General features: G+C 34.5%; 1 protein-coding gene across 1 annotated transcript; it reads left to right on the top strand.

The window, feature by feature from the left end:
• Nucleotides 1-3,590: 3,590 nt before the first annotated feature.
• Nucleotides 3,591-20,206, top strand: LOC122046882 (DEAD-box ATP-dependent RNA helicase 5-like). The gene is made up of 13 exons (XM_042607815.1): nucleotides 3,591-4,319; nucleotides 4,671-4,795; nucleotides 5,266-5,373; nucleotides 10,116-10,196; nucleotides 14,343-14,421; nucleotides 16,995-17,080; nucleotides 17,151-17,207; nucleotides 17,280-17,347; nucleotides 17,751-17,819; nucleotides 17,983-18,076; nucleotides 18,240-18,404; nucleotides 18,493-18,585; nucleotides 19,698-20,206. The coding sequence occupies exons 1-13, from the start codon at nucleotides 3,677-3,679 to the stop codon at nucleotides 19,791-19,793; spliced, it is 1,764 nt and encodes a 587-aa protein (XP_042463749.1). The 5' UTR covers nucleotides 3,591-3,676; the 3' UTR covers nucleotides 19,794-20,206.
• Nucleotides 20,207-21,571: the final 1,365 nt, after the last annotated feature.

Here is a 21,571-nt window from a genome sequence, read left to right as displayed (position 1 = left end):
ATAGATAATTCCTTAGCATGTTATTTAAGGGGGAGAGAAGGAATTCTAGGGTTTTCTTGAACTTTTGTGTTGCCACTTTCATCCTTAGAAAACACTCGAGAAAATGTCTCAAAAGTTTGAGAAATTGAAGGAAAACATTGTCAGATCATCTCTTGTCGCTCTCCTATGCCTTGTTCAATTTTTTGCAAGTTAAAATGCTAAAGCAAGATTTGTAACATTTGTTTCTGTATTATATGGATCATAATATGAATGTTTTAATGCTTGATGCATGTTTTATGAATAACGAATGTGTTTTTCCAATGGTTACAATGTTTTGACAAAGTTCTACGACCTTTTTACTTGGAAATTTTGATGCTAAAATTTTCACGAAGTTGTTGTTTCCTTAAAGGCGTTGGAGTGAGGATTTGATATAGTCTTGTCAACTTTTTGATTGAAAATTTGATGATGGAAAGAATTGGGAGTTTGCTAATGCCTTACGAACGTTGGAGAGGTGGTTTGACGAAGTTTAGTCGACTTTTTTATTGAAAATTTGTTGTTCGAAATAATTAGGAGTTTGTTGTTGTCTCAGGGACGTTGGAGTGATTGTTTAACGAAGTTTTGTCGACCTTTTTATTAAAAATTTGTTGTTGAAAATAATCAGGAGTTTGTTGCTGCCTTAGGGACGTTGGAGTAATGGTTTGACGAAGTTTTGTAGATCTTTTTATTGACAATTTGTTGCTGAAAATAATCGAGAGTCTATTGTTGCCTTAGGGACATTGAAGTGATGGTTTGACGAAGTTTTGTCGATCTTTTGATTGAAAATTTATTACTAGAAATAATCGAGAGTTGTTGCCGCTTAGAGACATGGAAGGGTGTTGGAGGGGTTGAGGAAGTATTGTTGTGGCGAGGAAAAAGGGTTGGAGTCAGGGAGGTTCAGTCTAATGGTTTAATCGTGAGTCGAAGGGGTCTGGAAGGGAGCTGGTCAATGGTTGCATCATTGGTTGAGTCGATGGTTGAGTTGAGGGTTGGGAAGAGGTTCAAGTGAAGATCTTCTATCGGCCGAGTTTAGAGGTTGCAGTAGGAGATGGGAGGAGTTGGATCAGTTATAGGACAACAGTTGAGGTGCAGCAAGAGCTCTCGAGACAAGGTTTCAAGTCTGAAATTGAGAGGTTGAAGATTTGGGCTATAAGGGTACGTTTAGAGGTGGATGATAGGGGTTTTGGTGTTTTTAGTTTGAACCAATGAGTGTGGCGGGCATCACCTCTAAACTTTATTTTATGTCTAAGAACCTTTAATTCATTTATTACATGCCATTGGTATTGCATTTTAAAACATAGGGAAAAGGAAGGAATTTATATGTTTTAGTAATTATTTCAACGCATGAAAATTAAAATTGTTTTTCTTTTAGCAATGAGAATTGTTCGTGGCTATTTGACAGGTAAGCAATCCGGCTTAGAGGTACTAAAATTCTTACTAAATCAGAGGAAAAAGGGGATGTGGAATCCGTCTTAGAGGATATCGATGAACACAATTGAACCTAGTACTAAGGTAAACATTTGGACAAACAAATAGAGGTTGAGGTAAAGGGGCCACATTCAATGATATGAACTCACTTAAATATTCTAATGTTTAAAGTTGATGTTGAAAGTTAATGTGTTGATGTTATTTTATTAAAGTTTGAAGGTTCATGGGACTAAATGTCATCAAGGTTTAAATTTTAAATGTCCAAGGTATTTTTCTTAAAAATATATATTGAAAAACATGTGAATTTATGTTTATTTTTTGCTATAAAATGTTTAAACTTGCTGAGTTTTCAAATTCACTAGATCCATATGGTGCAGGTAATGAGGAGACAGAGGGTCTTGATGGATGAACTAACTTGTACCAAGCAGTGTACATCCGATGACCTTGTGCCTTCTTTTTTAGTTTATGTTATTCTCCACTTTAGGATGTTGAGTTTTTTTCTCCAAGTCGATAATGTAATTGTTGGTCAGATTTTTTAGATTCCTTAATTTAGTTGGTTGCACATTTTGGTCTTTAGATGTTTAATCACACTGTTAATTCTGATGTTTAGACATGATTTTATTTTTATTGATTTCTAATTGAACATGTTCAAAATGCACGACGTCAGAGTTGATTTATTTAACTTTATCCATTTTGGGAGGGAGATTTTGTATGACGTGTTTTGTATAAGGGGATAAAGTTTTAGGTCATTTCACATCACACACATCCATAAAAATATACATGCGTAAACATAATCGTCGAATAAAATTTCATTTAGGAATTGTACATGTCGGATGACGTTTAACAGAAATGACATTAACTAGTAAACCTCATAAGATTTTCTTCTATTGATATCCATACCGAGTTGTCTTCAAGATGACTTCACAAAGTTACAAGTTGTGTTTCCAGTTCAGTACTAGCCAAAGGGAGGAGATGACGCGATCTGAGAGAAAAATCTAAGTCAAAAGTTATAGCTCTTAAAATTTGCTTATTATATACATTGTAGCAGCTATGAAACCATATATATTATAACTACAAGTTCAACTTTAAGAGGTGATAACTTTTGATTCAGATTGAACTATAGGATGCACAATATATCAAATTAAAGATCTTTGAACGAGTTTCGATTTAATATATTATGCGTTCTGTAGTTCAACCCGAATAAAAAATTATGGTCTCTCAAAGTTATAACTTATAGTTGTAGCAGCTACAATTTCCTAGCTACTACGTGTTACTAATTTTAAAAAATTAACAATAACATTGTTGCTTACTTAAACTTTGAGACATCATAACTTTTGACTATGAGACACACAATATATCAAATCAAAGTTTATTTAGAAATCTTCGATTTGATATATTGTGCATTCCATGGTTAAATCTGAGTCAAAAGTTATGTTCTTTCGAAATTTACTCAGCATACTCGTTGTAGCAACTACGAAATCGTAACTACTACAACTACAGTTTTAACTTTGATTTGTTACTTGTTCCATTAGGAACAACAGATTTTTTAATCCATCATATTCATGCATTTACGATTTACGTAACTGTATTGATACCATTGAAGGTTGTTCTATTTACTCGTAGTTCTCGTTTGATCACTAATAAAACAAATCTTGGTTTTCGTTTCCCTTGTGATGGGCTTGGAAGAAGGGGGATATGTCAAGTATACGCATGAGATCATGTCTTCTTAGGTCTATTCTAGATATACAATTTCATTTTGGTAGTTATTTTCTATTTCAGTTGGAAAATATAATCAAACGTTTAAGGTGATAATTTTTTATTCAGATTGAAATATAGAACGCACAATATAGTAAATCAAAATCTTTGAATAAATTTTAATTTAATATATTATGTGTATTATAATTTAACCTATAATTTAACACCGTATTACTATCTTTAAAAATCAACAACATACTAACAAACAAATGGTTAGGAATTTGGATCAACAAGGAATTAGTCCATTGATCTGGTTAAGAATTTGGGCCTCGGGCGGGAACTCGACCCGCGGTCGGGTCCACATACAATTACAATTGTGGCCTCGATCGAGCCCGATGCATCGTGCATGGGCCTTCAAGCCACCTGTCGCGATGCGCTGGCTATTTTTTTTTTGCTAAAGCCCTAACGAACCGCGATCGCTAGCAACTTTTCTCGGTGCCAAACTCCAAACCCCAGACCCTTCTCTCCTCTCCTCTCCATGGGCAGAACGCTCGACGCCGCCGTCGCCGTGGTGGAGACAATGCAATCTTCTCGTCTCGACGAAGGAGAAAAAGACCTCGCAAAGAAATCCAAGACGAAGAATAAGAGAGAAAAGAGCAAAGTTAAAGAATCCAATAGCAGAGCCCTCCGTGAGGATGAAATCGCTGCCGTGGATTCCCCTGCAAATGGGCACAATGAATCCGTGAAGAATAAGAAGAAGAAGAAGAGAAAGGCAGGCGATGTCGAGATCGAGTTCGACCCTCCTCAGGAGGCAGAGCAAGATGCACAAGAGGAGAAGATTAACAAGGTTAAGAAGAAGAGGGAGAGTGAGAAAGGTGTTCATTTTCGGGATGAGACGGCTTCAAAGGTGAATAAGGAGAGGAAGCAAGTCGAAGAGGAGGGCGGAAAGAAGTGTGTGGAGGTGGAGCAGGGACCGAGAGTATGTGGATCCGCGATTGTTTCTGGAAACAACACTTCAGGTGCCAAGTACAAGGCTCTCAGCTCATTCTCCGAGACTGGGCTCCCGGCACAAGTCCTTGATTGCTGCAAAAGCTTCAGCAAGCCTTCGCCTATTCAATCACATTCATGGCCTTTCCTCTTAGATGGTCGTGACTTGATTGGTATCGCTGCCACTGGATCCGGTAATCTCATGAACCTTTTGCCCGACTCCTTGTTTTAATTAGGCTTCATGATTTATGCTCATTCAATTTGTTCCTGGCAACCTGATATCTTTTAAACCCTTCACCCATGAATGTATCCATTGAGATTAACTGTGGTGACTCCATCTCGCTGGACTATACTTTTGTTTGCTATAGGCCCTGTAGCTTGTCATAAAGGATCACGAACAATGGTAGACTGAGAAATATATCATTGTTTGCTATCAATACCAGTCCCGTACATTCGTAGTTTCACCTCTACGGTTTTCATTTTTTTTCTTTTTAAGATACTGAGAGATGTGTACGGGAATGTTGTTGGTTTACTCATTTCTACAGGAAAGACACTGGCATTTGGTGTACCAGCATTAATGCATATTCTACGGATCAAGAATGGGAAAGAATCCAAAAGGACAGTTCCTCGTTGCCTTGTCTTGTCTCCTACAAGGGAGCTAGCTCAACAAGTATGTTTGGTTTGATTTTGTTTTCTCTTTCAGTTATTCTCAAGTTTTTTTCCCCCGGAATTTTACTGATTATAAATCTTAGAGAGGTTGCCTAACACACCCAGAGTCCAGACACAGTTCCCCAGTTAGTTAATAGTTCATATGTACCTTTTTTTATACTTTAAAAAAAAATTATAAACTATTGAATATTTGTAATGTCATGGTAAAAAAGCTTTGAAATTTCATCAAATCTTATGCTGCACATATGTGATACCTGAGTTAATGCACTGATATTTCCTAAGACTTGGAATCATTGTTAGAATTTCCCTAGATATAAATAGTTCAAGAAGCTTACAATTATGATTGAGACGTATTGTGTTTATGTTGACAGTGTTTTTCGTTGCATCATACAATATTCTGTTTGTTCCTTGATGAATCCTAAAAATGTTGGTACGCACTTTTTGAGGTTGAAGTTCTCTTTTTGGTAACAGATTTCAGATGTTTTAAGTGATGCTGGGACTCCTTCAGGCACGAAGTCAGTTTGTTTGTATGGTGGAACTTCTAAGGGACCACAAATTGCCTCTCTAAAATCTGGAGTTGTAAGTCAAAGAAGTTTCTCTTTGATATTTTTGTTTTGCAGTCATTTGAATAAATGTGTATCATATAGAATTTTTATTTTGTATATATTGAGCTGCACCTTAGAAATATCAAATATTTATATTTGTAGAAGCAAAGGGAACAAACAATATTTTAAGCACTTTTATTATTTTTGAGACTTAAATGACAATATTTTGAAGAAAACAGCTAGAAATGGAAACACAGCTGGGGAAAGAATTCTCTACGAGCCCATTCCCTCCATTTCCTTGAGCAGAAATAGAGGGAGAGATTGAAAGGCCTGGCATTTCTTTCCCCAGCAAAGCTCATTTTTGTTTCTACCCGATTCAGTAGGAAACTGGATAAACTGTTAAAATATTTAAATTAATTTGTTTTTAAATCTATTCTGTAATTATTTATTTTAATTATTTGTTTTTAAAATATTTAACAAATCAATTTTTGAAAGTAAACTTTTCTTCCTCCTTTCTCTACCTCCAAGATCACAGTTTGATAGGAAACATGGCCAATTTCTTTCTCTCCAAGGACATACAAATTAGGAAAACATTTTCCTATATATATATATATATATATATATATATATATAAAGTTTCTTTACCTCCCTTCCATAGTTGTTTCTCTCTCTTGTAGGAAACATGGCCTAAGGAATGGATTACCTACTTTGTGAAGTCCCTGGAAGAGTTCAGTTACAACTGCTTTGTTTGACTTTGCTTCAGTTCATAATTCATATATTGGACCACAGACCACTCATCTCTTCCTTTTCAGGACTTACTGTCTTACCTGATGTCTCTGAAAATCTTACTCTTTCTGTGCATAAAATTTCTTTGCAAAATTTGTCATAAATATGTGTGTAAAAGAAATAAGCAATACAAATTTATACTTTAAACCACCCCTACATGTTTACATGAATAATTGCTTGGTTCTCTATAAAACGATGAAATCTATTTTGAGATCATAATTTTAATGGTGTGAATTTACTAGCAACTAAAATTTAATTATTTTACCTAAGATATGCGAGGCTAATAGAAATCAGCAAATATCAACTAGATTATAGTGATGCCTTATCTGCAGCTTGTTTTGTAAAATGTATAGAGCAGTAATTGAGTCTAGCATGGTGTAATCCAAACTGAGCCATTTCTCTACAAGATAAATTGAAATTAATCTGCAGAGAATCCTGGTCAACAGGAGAACCTAGCTATTCACCTTGCAAGTTAAAATTACACCAACATCAAATACTTATCTGTTGGGGGATCCATAGAAGAAGTGGAGCTGTAATATTGCTGAGGCTGCTGTGGTGCCAAAACAGATTATGAGGTGGTTGCAGGTAGTTGTGCGACTGGTATTGAAAGGGAAGCTTGGAAAGATGGTGGAGTTTGAGTGTGGTGGATGTGGAAGTTGGGCTTCTAGCTGGAATTCTCTTCATGTAGTCATAAGGTCGTTGGCAAACAATAGGCACTCTGCAGTGAATTGTCAGGTTGGGTAATTCAAGCCATTGGGTGGCAGAATCTCATGCTGGAGGTGGCACTGGCAAAGAAGCAGTGGGAAATTTTTTGCTGGTGGGGGATCATAGGCAGTCAACTGTTGAGGTCTTACAAGAGAGTTGGCTAAAAAAGGTGCAGGATTGCGCGATAGACTAAGTCAGGAAGTTGGCCGCCTCTTGCGTGAGGGATACTGTTTCAAGGTCTGCAGTGACTATGGGTTTATGTTTGGACTCTCTGATGCAGATCTTGTTTTGACTCTTCAAGATCTGCAGCAACTATAGGTGAGAAGGAAGCTTGTAGGTGGGTTATGATATCATCGTGTGATCACAAGAAATAAAGTGCTGAGGGTTTCTCATGCAAGAGAGGGTTTCTTGCACCAGGGATAAGGAGCTCGTTGATAGTGGATTAAGAATTTGGCTACTGTAGCACCGGGAACAATCTCAAATTTTGACGATTGCTTCCTCAGATTCTAAGTAAATTTTCAAGGGGCATAAAAGTGGTCTAAAGAAATGGACTAATAACCCTCAAGTCTTATAAATATGAGACTCTGAAAGGTTTAGGCTCTTGGATGTATGAGGCTTGGGGACTCTAAGAAATGGATCTTATGGCTGATGAGTAAAATGAAAAAGTTGTGTTGACAGGAGCAAGTTTGTATTAACAGTAAGGTCGGAATAAAAATTTAAAATGTTACACCACAATGCAAAGCTTTAAAAAAAAAAATCAGACAAGAAAGAAGGGAGATTGTTTATACTTTATGATGAGGAGAGCTGGGGGCTTGGGAAGGTACTCTTTGATAGTAGCTTTTTCTTGGACCACTGTGCAAGTAACTTAGCCTTAAATTTGTCTGGGAGATTTAGTATTATCAACCCAACCCATATGACCCCCTACTCGTTCATCTCTAGTTGCCTTTTTTTACTTGAGTAGAACTGATTCAAGGGCCATGAGAGGTAGCTAGAGTCTAATGGCCTTTTTGTGAAATTCAGGAGTCCTTAACTGATTCAAGGAGCTTTTTGCACAATTCTTATGTCCCAGTGGCTTTGTCTAGTCTGTGTATGCTTGATGCTGAAACAGTCAAGTTCTTGTTATGAGTGGCGACGCTAATGTCTAAGGCAGTCTTGAGTTCAGCCACTAATCCCTTTTAGATGTCCAAGATAATCTGGAAAATCATGTGTTCTAAGGTGAATTGAACTTGTAGAAGACCTAATTGCTCCTGCTTCTAGAGCAACAACTTTTCTTTTTTTCTAGTTGAGCTCAAAGGCCATGGTTATGCTTAGGGATAACGGTATCAGACAACCAATAATATAATTTAACCTTGAAAGTGACAATAAAATTTGAATATATAAATGAGTGATACAAGTTGACTCATGTACAAGGTATATTAATATTAAAATCTTTAATAATTTTTTATGTCACAAATTTATAGAGAGGTTAATCATCGACCTTACCAAATTATTTTTTAAAAAAAATATAATTAGTTGACCTAAATAACACATTTCATTTAGGATACGTTTAACATGATAAATTACGATATAAAATGCCACCTGTAATTCTGCTATATTAGTTTGAGTGGGTTGACTTGTTCCCATGTGAGTTGTTTGTTCTCATCTTTAAGTTGTCTACACTCACCATCAGCTTTAAGTTTGTTAGCTCTCCCCAACAGAAGGTTAATATGCACTTCAATATCATTGGCTAAATTTCTAAGGGCTAAAAATTCATGAAAGAATTAGATGTGGAGTTTCGTTGAGAGGTTTGGGAACATAACTCAATGAAGATAGATTTTGGTCAACTTAGAGTATTTCCAAGTCTCATCTGTCTTTTATATCCCATTGAGCTTGATTTATATGGCCTATAGGTTCAAGAAGTGATTCTAGAGGTCGCCAATGATAGATTCCTGGTGTTGATGTTTTTGGGGTTTTTGATAGAGGTGTGCATGCAAGCACATAAGACATACTCCCTCTGCTGTCAATGGTCATCTCAAGGGTGTGTTCGAGGAATTACTATACAATATTTCTGTCTATCTTATTTAGGAAGTTGGAGGTTTTAATGCATTCAGATAGTGTTTTTGCATCATGTTGTTTGTTCTCAGAGAGCCCCAGAAGAATGTTGTGTGGGTCATGTCACAGCAGACCCATTGAGGATCAATCAAAAGGAGCAAGAGACATTGGCAAACTGCTTCTTCTACCCCCAGTAGAAGAGGGGAAATGCTGGTTTTCCATTATGAAAGTGGAGATATGTTCTAGATTCTCTTGGTAATGCATACCCTCTACCCTCAGTGAAATAACCTTTCACTTGGGTTTAACCCTAAAAATCACTCAGTTAAGAAGGTAAACAAGTGGCACCCGTGATTAGGGGAGAATTGACTAATGCTTAGATTTCTAAGTTTTTAGATAAAAGGGTGCAAGTCAAGTTGGATGCTGACATGAAAGAATTTAGAGAAAAGGTTAGCGCAATTGGCGAGAGACACATAGGCTCTCTTGCTAGTAACTGGTGCGTGGAGGAAAAAGAAGTTGGAGGAAAAAGGAGTTTGGGCTGTATTGTCTATCCTTAAATTTCTCTAGTTTGGATCCTATTATGGTGGAGGGCGTAGGATAAAACTCGTTCTAGTTGAACTCTTTCACCTTAGGCCTTAGTTTTGACTGCACGAGGAACTCAAAATCGAAGAGGTTTGGTTTGTGTGATTCAAAATTTTATGAGGAAACCTGGACAAGAGGAGCATTTTTTGATCAAATTAAATTCAAGTTGCCTAGAGAAAGCTTTGAGGTTTAACTGGATATTGAGGGCTCCTTCCTCCATGCAATGTTTGTAATGTTACCCTTTTGTTGACTTATCTCATAAGTAAACGAAGTCACAGTGAAGTAGCTTATATCAGGACTAAATGAGTACGCCTTTTTTTCTCAATGTTATTTTTTTTCCTTTGCATTTATTAGTTGCTTTGGCCACTTAATTTCATCTGTTTTGCCTTATTGATGAACTTTGATATTTCAGTCATCCATCTGTAATTGCCTTTTGAGATTATTCATGAGGGAACATGATAAAAATAGGAAAAAATAGTTTTGTTCTCTGAATGTATAAACTCAATCAAAAATTTCAGTTTCTCAACTAGGTAGATAGTAAGTAAAGTTTGTTTTTTGTTCTTTCTCCATAAATTGTATAGTAATTGCCATAAAGAAAATACACGGCCCCACTTCATTTGCAATTATCTATTCTTGTACAATATCTAACTAGGTTTTTTCCTATGGTTCTCCCAGGATATTGTTATTGGTACTCCTGGTCGTATGAAAGATCTAATTGAAATGGGCATTTGCCAACTCAAGGAAGTAACTTTTGTGGTGAGTATGATGATCTTCATTGAATGTTCCATTTTTTTAGTCTTTCTTTTTTCTCGTACAATGTGGATCTTTTTATAAAATTATTGTAAGACATTCATCATACTATCATTTACATGTTCTGATCTAGGAACACACAGGATCTGCACTCAATAATTGACATACAATATAGTTTATAAATGTTGAATTCATGATTGATAACTCAAGTGATGGTTCATGGGGTCCTTTTTAAATGAAAGGATATTACTACTGGTTTCCATTTTTGGTAAGAATAAACTAAGGGTAACACAATTTAGGTTGGCAAGTTATAAACGGATTGCATCTCATTCACCATGACACATTCACATCCTTTGGGCCAAATTATATAATTTGCATATGATCCACTTTCAAATGGATTGCCTTGACCGAAACTATTTAATTAAATGAGTTACACGGGATATATTGTGCCAAAGGACCCGCTTAATTAAATGCTTTAATTGGGTCATAATGGGCCATGTGACTCAATTCAACCTATTTAATTAAATAGATTTATCATTTTAAACCCAATTCGACCTCTTTATTTGCAGGTCATAACCGGGTTGACTGCTTATACTCCAAACTTGTTTACCAATTCAAACCAGCCGAATTATGGGTCAAGTGTAAAAGGGTTGGGTCAACTTTTATTACCCTTAGAATAAACTATAGATTATTATACAATTTTTCGACCGTAATTCATTTACAATTTATTTCACTATTATACATCTAATCTTTTGGGTATAATCATAATTATAATTTGCTTGTAAGTTGTAACAATTTCATTATGTTCACGAATCTTCTTTTGTGCAATTCATCTTGGATTTCTAGTTGTCAGAATTATACAACTCATGATTCCTATCATACAATATGATACTATTCATATATGAAAGATACAATTCTTACATATGAATTGGAAGTGAAAATTACCATTATGATTTAGTTTAATTTAATGCAAATTTCATTTTATATTTCTAAATATGAGAAAGAAAACTAATTAAAAGATTAAAATTTACCAAAATTCCCAATATGCTAAAATTAAATCAAATTTATTATAAAAGAAGAAAAATTATTGAATTTTATATTATATATGAAGGATAGCCTTGGCGCAACAATAAAATTGTTGCTATATAACCTCGTGGTCACGAGTTCGAGTCATGGAAACAATCTATTTCAATGCAAGGTAAGACTGTGTGCAATAGACCAAATGTGATCCGACCCTTCCCCAATACCCCACATTGGCATAAGTTTTGTGTACCGGAATGCCCTTTATGATAAAAGTAAAGTAGTCTGATAGTTAAATTTCAAAGCTAAGAATAAAATAAAAAATTGTATCAAATAGATAGAGTTGACGATAGCCAATATGAACTCAACATGTAACAATGATTGAGAATAAATTCTCACATGTGTACATTGAAACAAGGAAGAAACTGATAGTAACTTTAAAGTCAGGTCGTGGCTAAGTTGTCTTTTATTGACGATAATGATTTTCCATTTCAAAAACATTTGATGAGCAAGCTTCCTATTACTTATTTTATTTCTATTCTTAATGGGAAGAGATAATCAGTAATTTCTACATTGTGACAATGGGAAGTATGCTTATACCCTATCTATTTTATTACACTATTAATAAATTATTATTTTATTTTGCATACTTTTGAGATAATCAATAAGGAGGAATAGATTGTCTCAAGTATACATTGAAACCATAAGGTAGAAATTGATACTAACAAGTGGGATATTTTTGAAACTAAAATAAACTATATATATATATATATATATATATATATATATATATAGTGGGATAGTACCTAATATTAAGCCAATTAGATTATCCCTATTTATGGCTAGGAGTTAATTGAATTATTAACCTAAGTTTAATTAGAAAACTAAGTTTGTTGCCTTGCAGTCGCATGTTTGACCGCCGATGCTGCCCTTCCCTCCATGTGGGCAGCAACGATGCTACCACTGCCCTTCCTATTCTGTGCTGTCTGACTGGCCTCTTTGCCGATGTCTTGCGAACTGCAACTGCCTCCGTGATCCCGCGGAGGTCGCCATAGCCTCCGTGACCTCGAGACGATGCCGAGCAGAGGGCAGAACGACAAATTTTGCCCGTTTTGCTGTACGAAATTTTAAACCATGATATGAATTTAATTATATTTGATTGTTTTATAAATAAATTATAGCAGAAGTCATATGAAGTCGCTCGTCATCAATGGTAGCAAAAGGTGGAATCCGCTACCCTAGCGGCTCCACACGGTCGACCCCACGATCATCTGTGAGGAGGTAAATCGGGAAGATGTTGTTGGCCAACGCGGGGAAGGCTTTTTTTCCTTGGCTTTGCAAGATTTGAACCCTTGTCCTATGTAGCAACTCTGCTCTGCACTAGCCAACTCAACGCTACCTCGGGGGCCAAGTCGCTGGACATCAAGATTTCATATAAGGTGTCATTAAAGGGTTTTTTTCTTAAATTTTATGTGAGGGCCTTTTTAGGTTTGAGTTAGCCGAATACCTTTTTAAGCTTAATTTCTTTAGATGAATTAAAAATTCTTTTATTATGAGTGAATTAGAGGTTTTAAATATTGTCTTCAAATTAGATTCACAAATAAAGGTTAATGTAATCATATGTTGAGGTGCCTATCATCCATGGAGCCACTTGCGTATAAAAGGTAATATTTATTAAAATTATTTGTTTGATCGGATCTAGTTTTTTAAGAATTTAAGCTCTTCTTCATTTGGACAGCTAGGTTCACGTCTCTTATCTCTTATACTAGTGATAGTTAGAGAGTCTCTTAAAAGATTGTCTTTATCCATTCACTATATAATAAAAAATTTAGCCAAAACATTTACATAATTCTCAAAATATGAAAAATTAATTAATCCATGATAATTGAAAGTTTTTAAATAAATATAACATGATCAATACTTAAAATCATCAAAATATAGAAATCAAAGATCAATCTTTATGACTATTATAAATGCAAGGTCTCGAATTTGATACCTCTGCAATAAAACTTCAAAATGAAGATCAATCTTCATAATGTAAGTTTGTGGACTTGATGCTTTTACAATAAACTTAAAGATCAATCTTCATTATCATTGTAAATGCAAGTTCTTTTACTTGATGCCTTTGCAATAAAATTATAATTTAAAATATTTTATTATGTGTAATAATAATAATAATAATAATAAAATATATATTAAATTTATACATTTAACAATTGTTACAAAAGATTCAATAGATATTAAATATCTCACGAGATAATATCAAAACTTGAACTCAATATTCAACATCTCAAATTTATACATATATAGCAATTAAGTTTTTTTTTTAATTAATATATTTTATATTTAAAAAGTATTGAAATCGTATTGGCATGACACAATATGGAAACAATACCTTGTTTCAGTCATAACCCGAAATTCTAGCATAGTTCAAAATTTTGAATCTTCTATTATTGTGCCAAGTAGTATCGTGTTTTGGTAATTTATCAGAATGATACATTTTGACTGTTTGCACGGTATGAGATTTCAAACCATGACTTATACCAAGATCATGTGAGGCCTGTCTGTTGCTGAAATTACCATTAGGTTTGAGGTTGAAAGGTGGTTGCACTCGATCTTGCAATTTTTGGTATCTGTTATACTGGATCTAACAATTTGGTAATCAATCCTTAACCCGCTTTGTAAAGTTTGTCTGTAAATAGCTTTGAAGATGATCTAAACTATATGGCATTATCGATGATGGCTCACTACTCAACTCAATTTTTTTTTCTCTTACCACCTAAGAAGAAAAAAATACAATTCCAATCAAACTAAGAAAATAATATACTATAACTTTTATAGACTATTTCAATCAAAATAATAAAAAAAACTAATAATTTAGAAATAAATTAACCTGCTTAAACATTAACTAAAATAACATACTCTTGTATTAAATCAAAAGATACCCAATTCAAAAACTCAATACAACCAAAATTCAACTACAATTCAAATAAAAATTCAAAATTTAAATTTATTCTATGTTTGCATCACTATAATTTGCCTACTTTTCTGTACTTTGCAAATATTATTTTGCTTTTTCAGTAACATGCAGATCTTGAAGAGTGCTTACTCATGGTTAGCTGATAATTGTAGGTTCTTGATGAAGCAGATAGAATGCTTGACATGGGTTTTGAACCAGAAGTCCGCTCGATATTAAGTCAAACATCATCAAGTAACACTTGTTTTATTTATTTTTCAAAGCTTTGAAAATAGCTTTATTTTTTATCATTCAGAAAATATGATTAGGAATAGCTTGGTTGTATTTGCATCATTCTTTGTCATTATAATTGTTTGGACCTAATTGTAATCCTAGTGATCTAGAATGTGATACAATTAAAGTTTAGTTTTATATTGTGTATACATAGTGGGGACTACCACTGGTTTTAAACACCAATAATTTTCTTATTTAAAGTCTAGTTTTATATTATTCATGCATAGTATGAAACCCCAATATCTTTCCTAATTTACATGGTATCAGAGCCAAATGGCTTCATCCTTTCGCGAGTTCCATTCCTGTGAGTTTCTTCATCATGGAGTGGAGATCTCTTCATCTTGTTCAAAGCATGGTTGATCTGTTGTCTTATGACCTGGACAACCTGCTGCTGGGAAACATCAAATGCTGTCCTCATCAACAAGCAGAAATTGCTTGGATGATGGCTGCTTCTGTGAAGGGTTCTCTCAATTCAAATTTGTGATACCAATAAGGCAATCTGCTGCCTTGTTCTTCTCAACCTGCTGTCCTATTCTTCTGCAGTTTTCTCAATTTTTCACTATTTTTCAGATTTTTGCTGTTTGCAGAAATTGTTCTCAGACATCTGTTCCACTGATGCTAGGAAGAATTATCCCTGCACTTCTCAGATTTCCACCTTTCTCTTTCTGCTGTTTATTCACAGATCCTCTTTCTGGTCTCTAGTTTTCAGTGACTCTGTTCAAGCAGATCAGATTAGCTTGTTTTTTCCAGTCCTTCCATTTTTGCTATTCTTTGCATCGTTCCTGCAGTTTCAGTTATCTTCTATTGATTCTACAATTTCAATTCTGCGATTTTTTTCAAATTATATTCAAGTCCTCACTGTTTTCTGTTTGATTCCAACATCATATTCTGCTACATTTCCCTTGATTTCCCTCCATTGTCAATTTCAGCAAGGAACCATGGAAAGGTTTCAAAACTTAGAGAATTGGTACCACCTAATTCAGTTGAGAGGTAAACAACCTCACACAGAGAAATGAATGTACTCATAGAGAAGGAAGCTCACAAAGAAAATTTTTATTAAGCAAAAGAGTGTTTTAGATGAGGGATTAAGGTCTAAAGTCTCCAACCTAGACAAACTTAAATAAAATATAAAATTATTCGAGAAATGAATAACCCTATGCCACCGAAGAGAAATACATCATATTACAAACTAGAAAATAAATCAAATTAAATTAAAGGTTTACCAAAACTATCCTTCATCTAATGAGATATTTTTCTTAAATAACTAGTCCTCTTAAGAGGTTCTACCAAAATAAAAATTTCTGAAACTTTTAAAATTTAACTTCCTAATTTGCATTGTGCTATCCTATTGAAAACTTGATCGTAGTCCAATTGTTATCATCTTTCTTGGCTACTTTCCAAGTACAAGGAACAATAGTTTCTTCTTTATGTTTTCTTTGATAGTCTATAACTAAGAAACTTATGCATATTCTTTCTTTTTGGTTGCCCCTTGTAATGAATAAGAAAATGCGCCGACTTGTCATGGGGTGAGAATGATAGCTGCATCTCCATAGTAGTCATGATGTGGAAATGATATCTTCTTATTAGTTGTACATGAAGTATCCAGGTTGAGTAGCTTTTACTACTGTTGATAACACTGTCAACACACCATCATCATAATAGTGGGTAGAATAAGTTGATAATTTTACACCATTGAGCAACACTTAGTAAGTTACGTAATGAAAAAGGGCAGCTTGGTGTACGAACCTCCCGCTAATGTGAGGTCATGGGGAAGAGTCATACCACATTGGGTTTATTGTACATAGCCTTACCCTACATTGCAAGACCTTATTTCCGTTACTCAAACTCGTGACCACAAGGTCACTTAGTAGCAACTTTATCGTTTCTCCAAAGCTAAGTAAGTTATGTAGTGCTGAAGAAATTTGAGCAGTCACTTCATGATTATTTTTCATCATCAATTAATGTGGGGAATACTCTAAGTCTCTAACTGCTAGTTAAACAGTTCGTTTCAAACCAAAACATCTAATTTCAAACCTCATTTCAAGTTTTCTCTTCTTTTTTTGTGCTGGCCCTGCCAAAATACCCACCTAAAAATGTCATAGTTGATTGAAATGGCATCACTTTTGCAAAACATTCTATGCTCATCATATAGATACAACATGATTTTTAATGATATCAATGCATTTTCCAGTACCAAACAGATGTCACTATAAATTGAAAGAGAATCTTCCTCCATCCTTTGCATTTTGTAGTTCTGTCTCTTGATATTTGACAGTGGTGGATTAATGGTATTAATTTTTTACATTACTTACCATGTTGAATGACTATGCCTGTTTTACATTTAGTGAATCCGAAATTGCTCTCTATGTTCAGTCATTGTCTTGTTTTAATTTGAATTCTGTAGTTTCTTTACAATATTGCATAAAATGTTGTTATTGGATGTCTTCTGAATTACAAAATCTTGTCCCTTTAAATGAACTGATATATTATGAAGTGCTATTTTTGTTATATATAACTCATCCTTGCTTAAACAGCAAGGCAGATGGTAATGTTTAGTGCAACATGGCCTTTTGCTGTTCACCAGTTAGCCAAAGAGTTCATGGATCCAAACCCTGTGAAGGTATGGCTACTGCTTTGTTTTGACTTTTTGACATAGTTGCTCATCTATATCCTGGAATTACCACTTCCAGGTTGTTGTGGGATCTGAGGATCTCTCTGCTAATCATGATGTAATGCAGATAGTAGAGGTAATTTTTATTTTCTAGTTAAACAATGACTGCATTGTATGTTCTTTTTACTTATCAACTTAATATTCACAGGTCTTGGATGATCATTCACGGGATTCTCGCTTGGTTTCCTTGCTAGAAAAATACCACCAATCACAACGGTGATTAATCAAATTAGGATTGTTTTTATAATTTGTTTTAGTAGCTGAATTTTGAATTCTTATAGTTTATCTTGCTGCACAATTGATATAAGTTGCACATGAGGCCAATACACCTTAAGGAAGTGCAAATTGTTGTTTAATAAGCCTGCAGATTTTCTCAATATTCTTATTGCAAAATCAAGATAATGAAGCATTAAAGTAATCAATCTATTTTTAGTTGTAGTCTCTGCACAATTGATATAAGTTGCACATGAGGCCAATTTACCTTAAGGAAGTGCAAATTGTTGTTTTATAAGCCTGCAGATTTTCTCAATATTCTTATTGCAAAATCAAGATAATGAAGCATTAAAGTAATCAATCTATTTTTAGTTGTAGTCTCCAATTAACTATTATTTTGTAACAGCAATCGGGTCTTGGTTTTTGTCTTGTACAAGAAAGAAGCTGCTCGCGTTGAGAATATGCTCCAAAATAAGTAATGTGACTATCTCCTAGTTTGTTTTGACAAAATTGTGGTGTGATTTTGTGCTCCTAAGCCTATATATCTTTCAATTTGTTCTATCTGCAACCTTGTGTGTGTGCCTCTAGTGTTTGCTATTTTTTTGTTCAAGTTATTATTGCTACCTTTTGTTTTCTAGAGGATGGAAGGTTGTTTCAGTACATGGAGACAAAGCTCAGCATGATAGAACAAAATCATTATGTTTATTTAAGGAAGGGACATGCCCTTTAATGGTGAGTTTAAATGTCGAAACAAGTTTGCAATCTGGCTCATCATTAGGTTGTGAAAAACTAGTGTGCAATTGATTTCCCCTTTTCTGGTTATTTGAATGGTATCATTCAAGCTTCATGTTGGTACTGACATGGAGAGAGTTTTATCCTGGTCAAACTCTTGCAGATTGCTACAGATGTAGCTTCCCGAGGATTGGATATTCCTGATGTGGAAGTAGTTATCAATTACAGCTTTCCTCTAACCACTGAGGATTATGTCCATAGGATAGGTAGGACAGGCCGTGCGGGTAAAAAGGGAGTTGCACATACCTTTTTCACCAAGGAAAATAAGGTAGCAGCCAAAATCATACTATCGATTTTTGAGTCACTTGTTTGTTGTTATGATGGTGTTGAACATGCTATTTTGTTGCTAAACTTAGGGCCTTGCTGGAGAACTTGTTAATGTCCTTCGAGAAGCCGGGCAGACTGTTCCTGTAGCCCTTACCAACTTTGGTACACATGTGAAGAAAAAGGTCAGTAAACGAAGTACTCTCTCTCTCACACTGTTGTATAGCCATCTACTTGCCTCTTGCATAATGAAATCTTCTTTAGTTGATTCAAGACTATGTTCCTTACTATGGGAAGAAACTATTATTATTTTTCTAGGTATGTCATTAAGGAAGACTATGTAGAACACTATCAATACAGTTTTTCATGATGAATCTTTGGTACTAATTGTAACTTTTAATTGATCATGAAATCCATGTGGAAGTCCAAAACAGAAAAAACCAAACTTATCTGATGGTTTCCAGTACATGCCAGCATTGAGCATCTGGAATGTGGCTGAACTGTTTTTATGTGTGCAATTTATATATCTAATCTTTCTTCTAAATGATAAAGCAACTGCAAGATATTAAATATCATGATAGCTTTTTTTTTTTTTTTCCTTTTTGAGTAACTTATCATCAATATCATTCAAGTTTATGATTGACTACCCTTAGGCTCCGTTTGGTTTGTGGGATAGGATTAATGGTGTTAGAGATTAATAATGTGATAGTGAGTGTTTGGTAGGTGGGATATTAATGGTGTAGGGATTAATGGTGTGATAAATAATCATTGGCTCCCCCAAGGGATTATTTATCACACCATTAATCCCTATCCCACCTACACCATTAATCCCTATCCCACAAACCAAACGGAGCCTTAGAGTGTTAGGGAATTCCATGAGGTTTTCTGAATTCAGTCTCTATAGTTATTATCTTATTTGATATGCACTTGTTTCTACTTTTCATCTGTCCCTTCATGCTTTATCTTTTCATTATTACATATCCTCTATTGCATGAGTTTTATTTAATTTTAAAGGATAAGGAGGATTTGCCATATTAATCTCCATGTCATCTGGTATCAAAGGATAGCTTATCCAACTAATTATATTGAAGAATCATGAATTAATGTAGATGTGTTTGCTGTTTGGTTAAATTGTCTAAAAAATCGACTCTGGAATGATATATCACGTTCATAATATTGTAGATGTTGTACCCGCTCACAAACAGCACACATTTATCACAGTATAGCTACAAAAATGTACGTGACTACATTCTAAACTATATGTACCTTAAGCTTCATGGTTGTCTACTTTATGCAGGAATCGAAGCTTTATGGGGCACACTTCAAGGAAATCACAGCTGATGCTCCCAAGTCGACTAAAATTACATTCTCAAACTCAGATGATGAAGATTGACGATAAAGCTAGCAAGATGGACAGATTGATAGTTGACCAGCATTCATCCACCTTGTATTACTGGTGATAATTTATGATTAGAGATTCTATTTAATTCCGAAACCTCAAGTGTAGCATATTAAAGGAGAAGCAATTAATGCTCAGTATGAGCAGGGCAATTATTTGAAGAAACTGGGTTTGCAGATTGGATGCTGCATAAGCAATTTGTGCAGGTCAAGCACACTTAACATGTGGATCTCAATGTTCTTTGCCCCTTGGTGCTGATGATACACATTGAAGGATGGATTTTACCCGACATGTTAGCAATTTTTGTTTCTATATTTTTCATTTTAATATCTTGGAATTTTGGCAAATTTGAAATAATTTGTTTTGAAACAGCTGTAGTTTGTCATGTTGAGTTTTGTTTTGATCCATTACTTTTCACATGTGATGATGTGGATGTAGATATCCATTAATCCTAAATTATCCATGTCTATCATGCATAGATATAAAATTGTGATTTGGGTTATCACATTTTTTTAATTTCCGTTAATGGCACTAAATGTTCTTGCATGCATCTTATCCCAATGAGGTACATTATTAAAAGTTGCATATAAATTAGATGATACTTTTTTTCCTTTACCTTTGAAGATTCAATTTGATTCCAGCTTCCTCATGTTTTTCTTGAGTTTCCTTCCCCTTGGCATTTGATTTGGAGAATGTCTTTAGTTTTGTAAAAGAAGCACATTATGTGCTCTTTGGCCATTAATAGTTTGGGGATGTGGATGGAGCCTCCTTCGTCTTGAGTGACATTAGAGTTTTCTCGTAGATGTAGGACATCTAATTTTGTAACTTAAAACAATGCAATATGATTTTTAATTTTAATATTTAACACTTGTAAACTTTTGGGTGTGGGATCTTCAATACTCGAAAGAGTTAAACTCTCTTTCAGACCTTGAAGAGGTAAATGCTTCTCTTCCCTTGATTAGTCGAGCGTCATCCTTCACGTTGGAGATTGATGCATTCAGGATCAATGACCTCCCTTATTCTTGGATGAAGGCAATGCTTGTTTATCTTTTATTATGGTTGTTGGGCATCACTCAACCGAATTATCTCACGGACTCTTCCTTTTGTGTTGGTTGTGAGTTGTACTCCCTTGTCCTACATATAAAACTCGATTTCAAATTAGTCAACTGACCCAAATTACAAATCTCAAATTATCACAACTTTAGGATTTTGATTTATTAGATGATTGTTTATTTCATCAATCAACTCAACTGAATTTCACACTTAATTGATTGGTCAAACTTTCGAATCACTTTAGGGTATTAGTTTTTTTAATTTCCTGTCGATTGATCTCCAATGCCTACCTCCAAGGTCAAATATATTTATGCTTGTAATTGTTAGTGCATCTGAAGCAAACAAAAACAACACAAGACAATGAAGAAAGACAAGCAAGAGTAATTTTATGTGGTTCAACAATCCTCTGTTGGTGTAATCAACCTGTTTCAATGTTTTATAATATATAGACAAGCAAGAGTAATTTTATGTGGTTCAACAATCCTATGTCGGTGTAATCGACCTGTTTCAATGTTTTATAATCTATGTTTGTGTAATCAACCTGTTTCAATGTTTTATAATCTATTAAAAGCCTATTCAATTAGGAATTTGAACCGTAGACTTCAAATATGACATGCTTTAGCCATAAAATCCTCCTTAATTTACTCTTCATTTTAAAAGTAATAATAATTTTAATTATTAAAATATTAAATTAACCTGTCTCAACAAGGCTCGACAGG

Source organism: Zingiber officinale, chromosome 2B, assembly GCF_018446385.1.
Source record: "Zingiber officinale cultivar Zhangliang chromosome 2B, Zo_v1.1, whole genome shotgun sequence".
NCBI classification, from domain to species: domain Eukaryota; kingdom Viridiplantae; phylum Streptophyta; class Magnoliopsida; order Zingiberales; family Zingiberaceae; genus Zingiber; species Zingiber officinale.
The sequence above is the reverse complement of the archived record's forward strand: the minus strand, read 5'-3'. Positions and strand labels throughout refer to the sequence as shown.

Bases quoted from the DNA above. Each gene is read 5' to 3' on its own strand.
- LOC122046882 (XM_042607815.1), top strand. From the start codon at position 3,677: ATGGGCAGAACGCTCGACGCCGCCGTCGCCGTGGTGGAGACAATGCAA. The intron at 14,422-16,994 runs GTAACACTTGTT...TTGCTTAAACAG, and splicing joins ATTAAGTCAAACATCATCAA to CAAGGCAGATGGTAATGTTT. The intron at 18,586-19,697 runs GTCAGTAAACGA...TACTTTATGCAG, and splicing joins GTACACATGTGAAGAAAAAG to GAATCGAAGCTTTATGGGGC.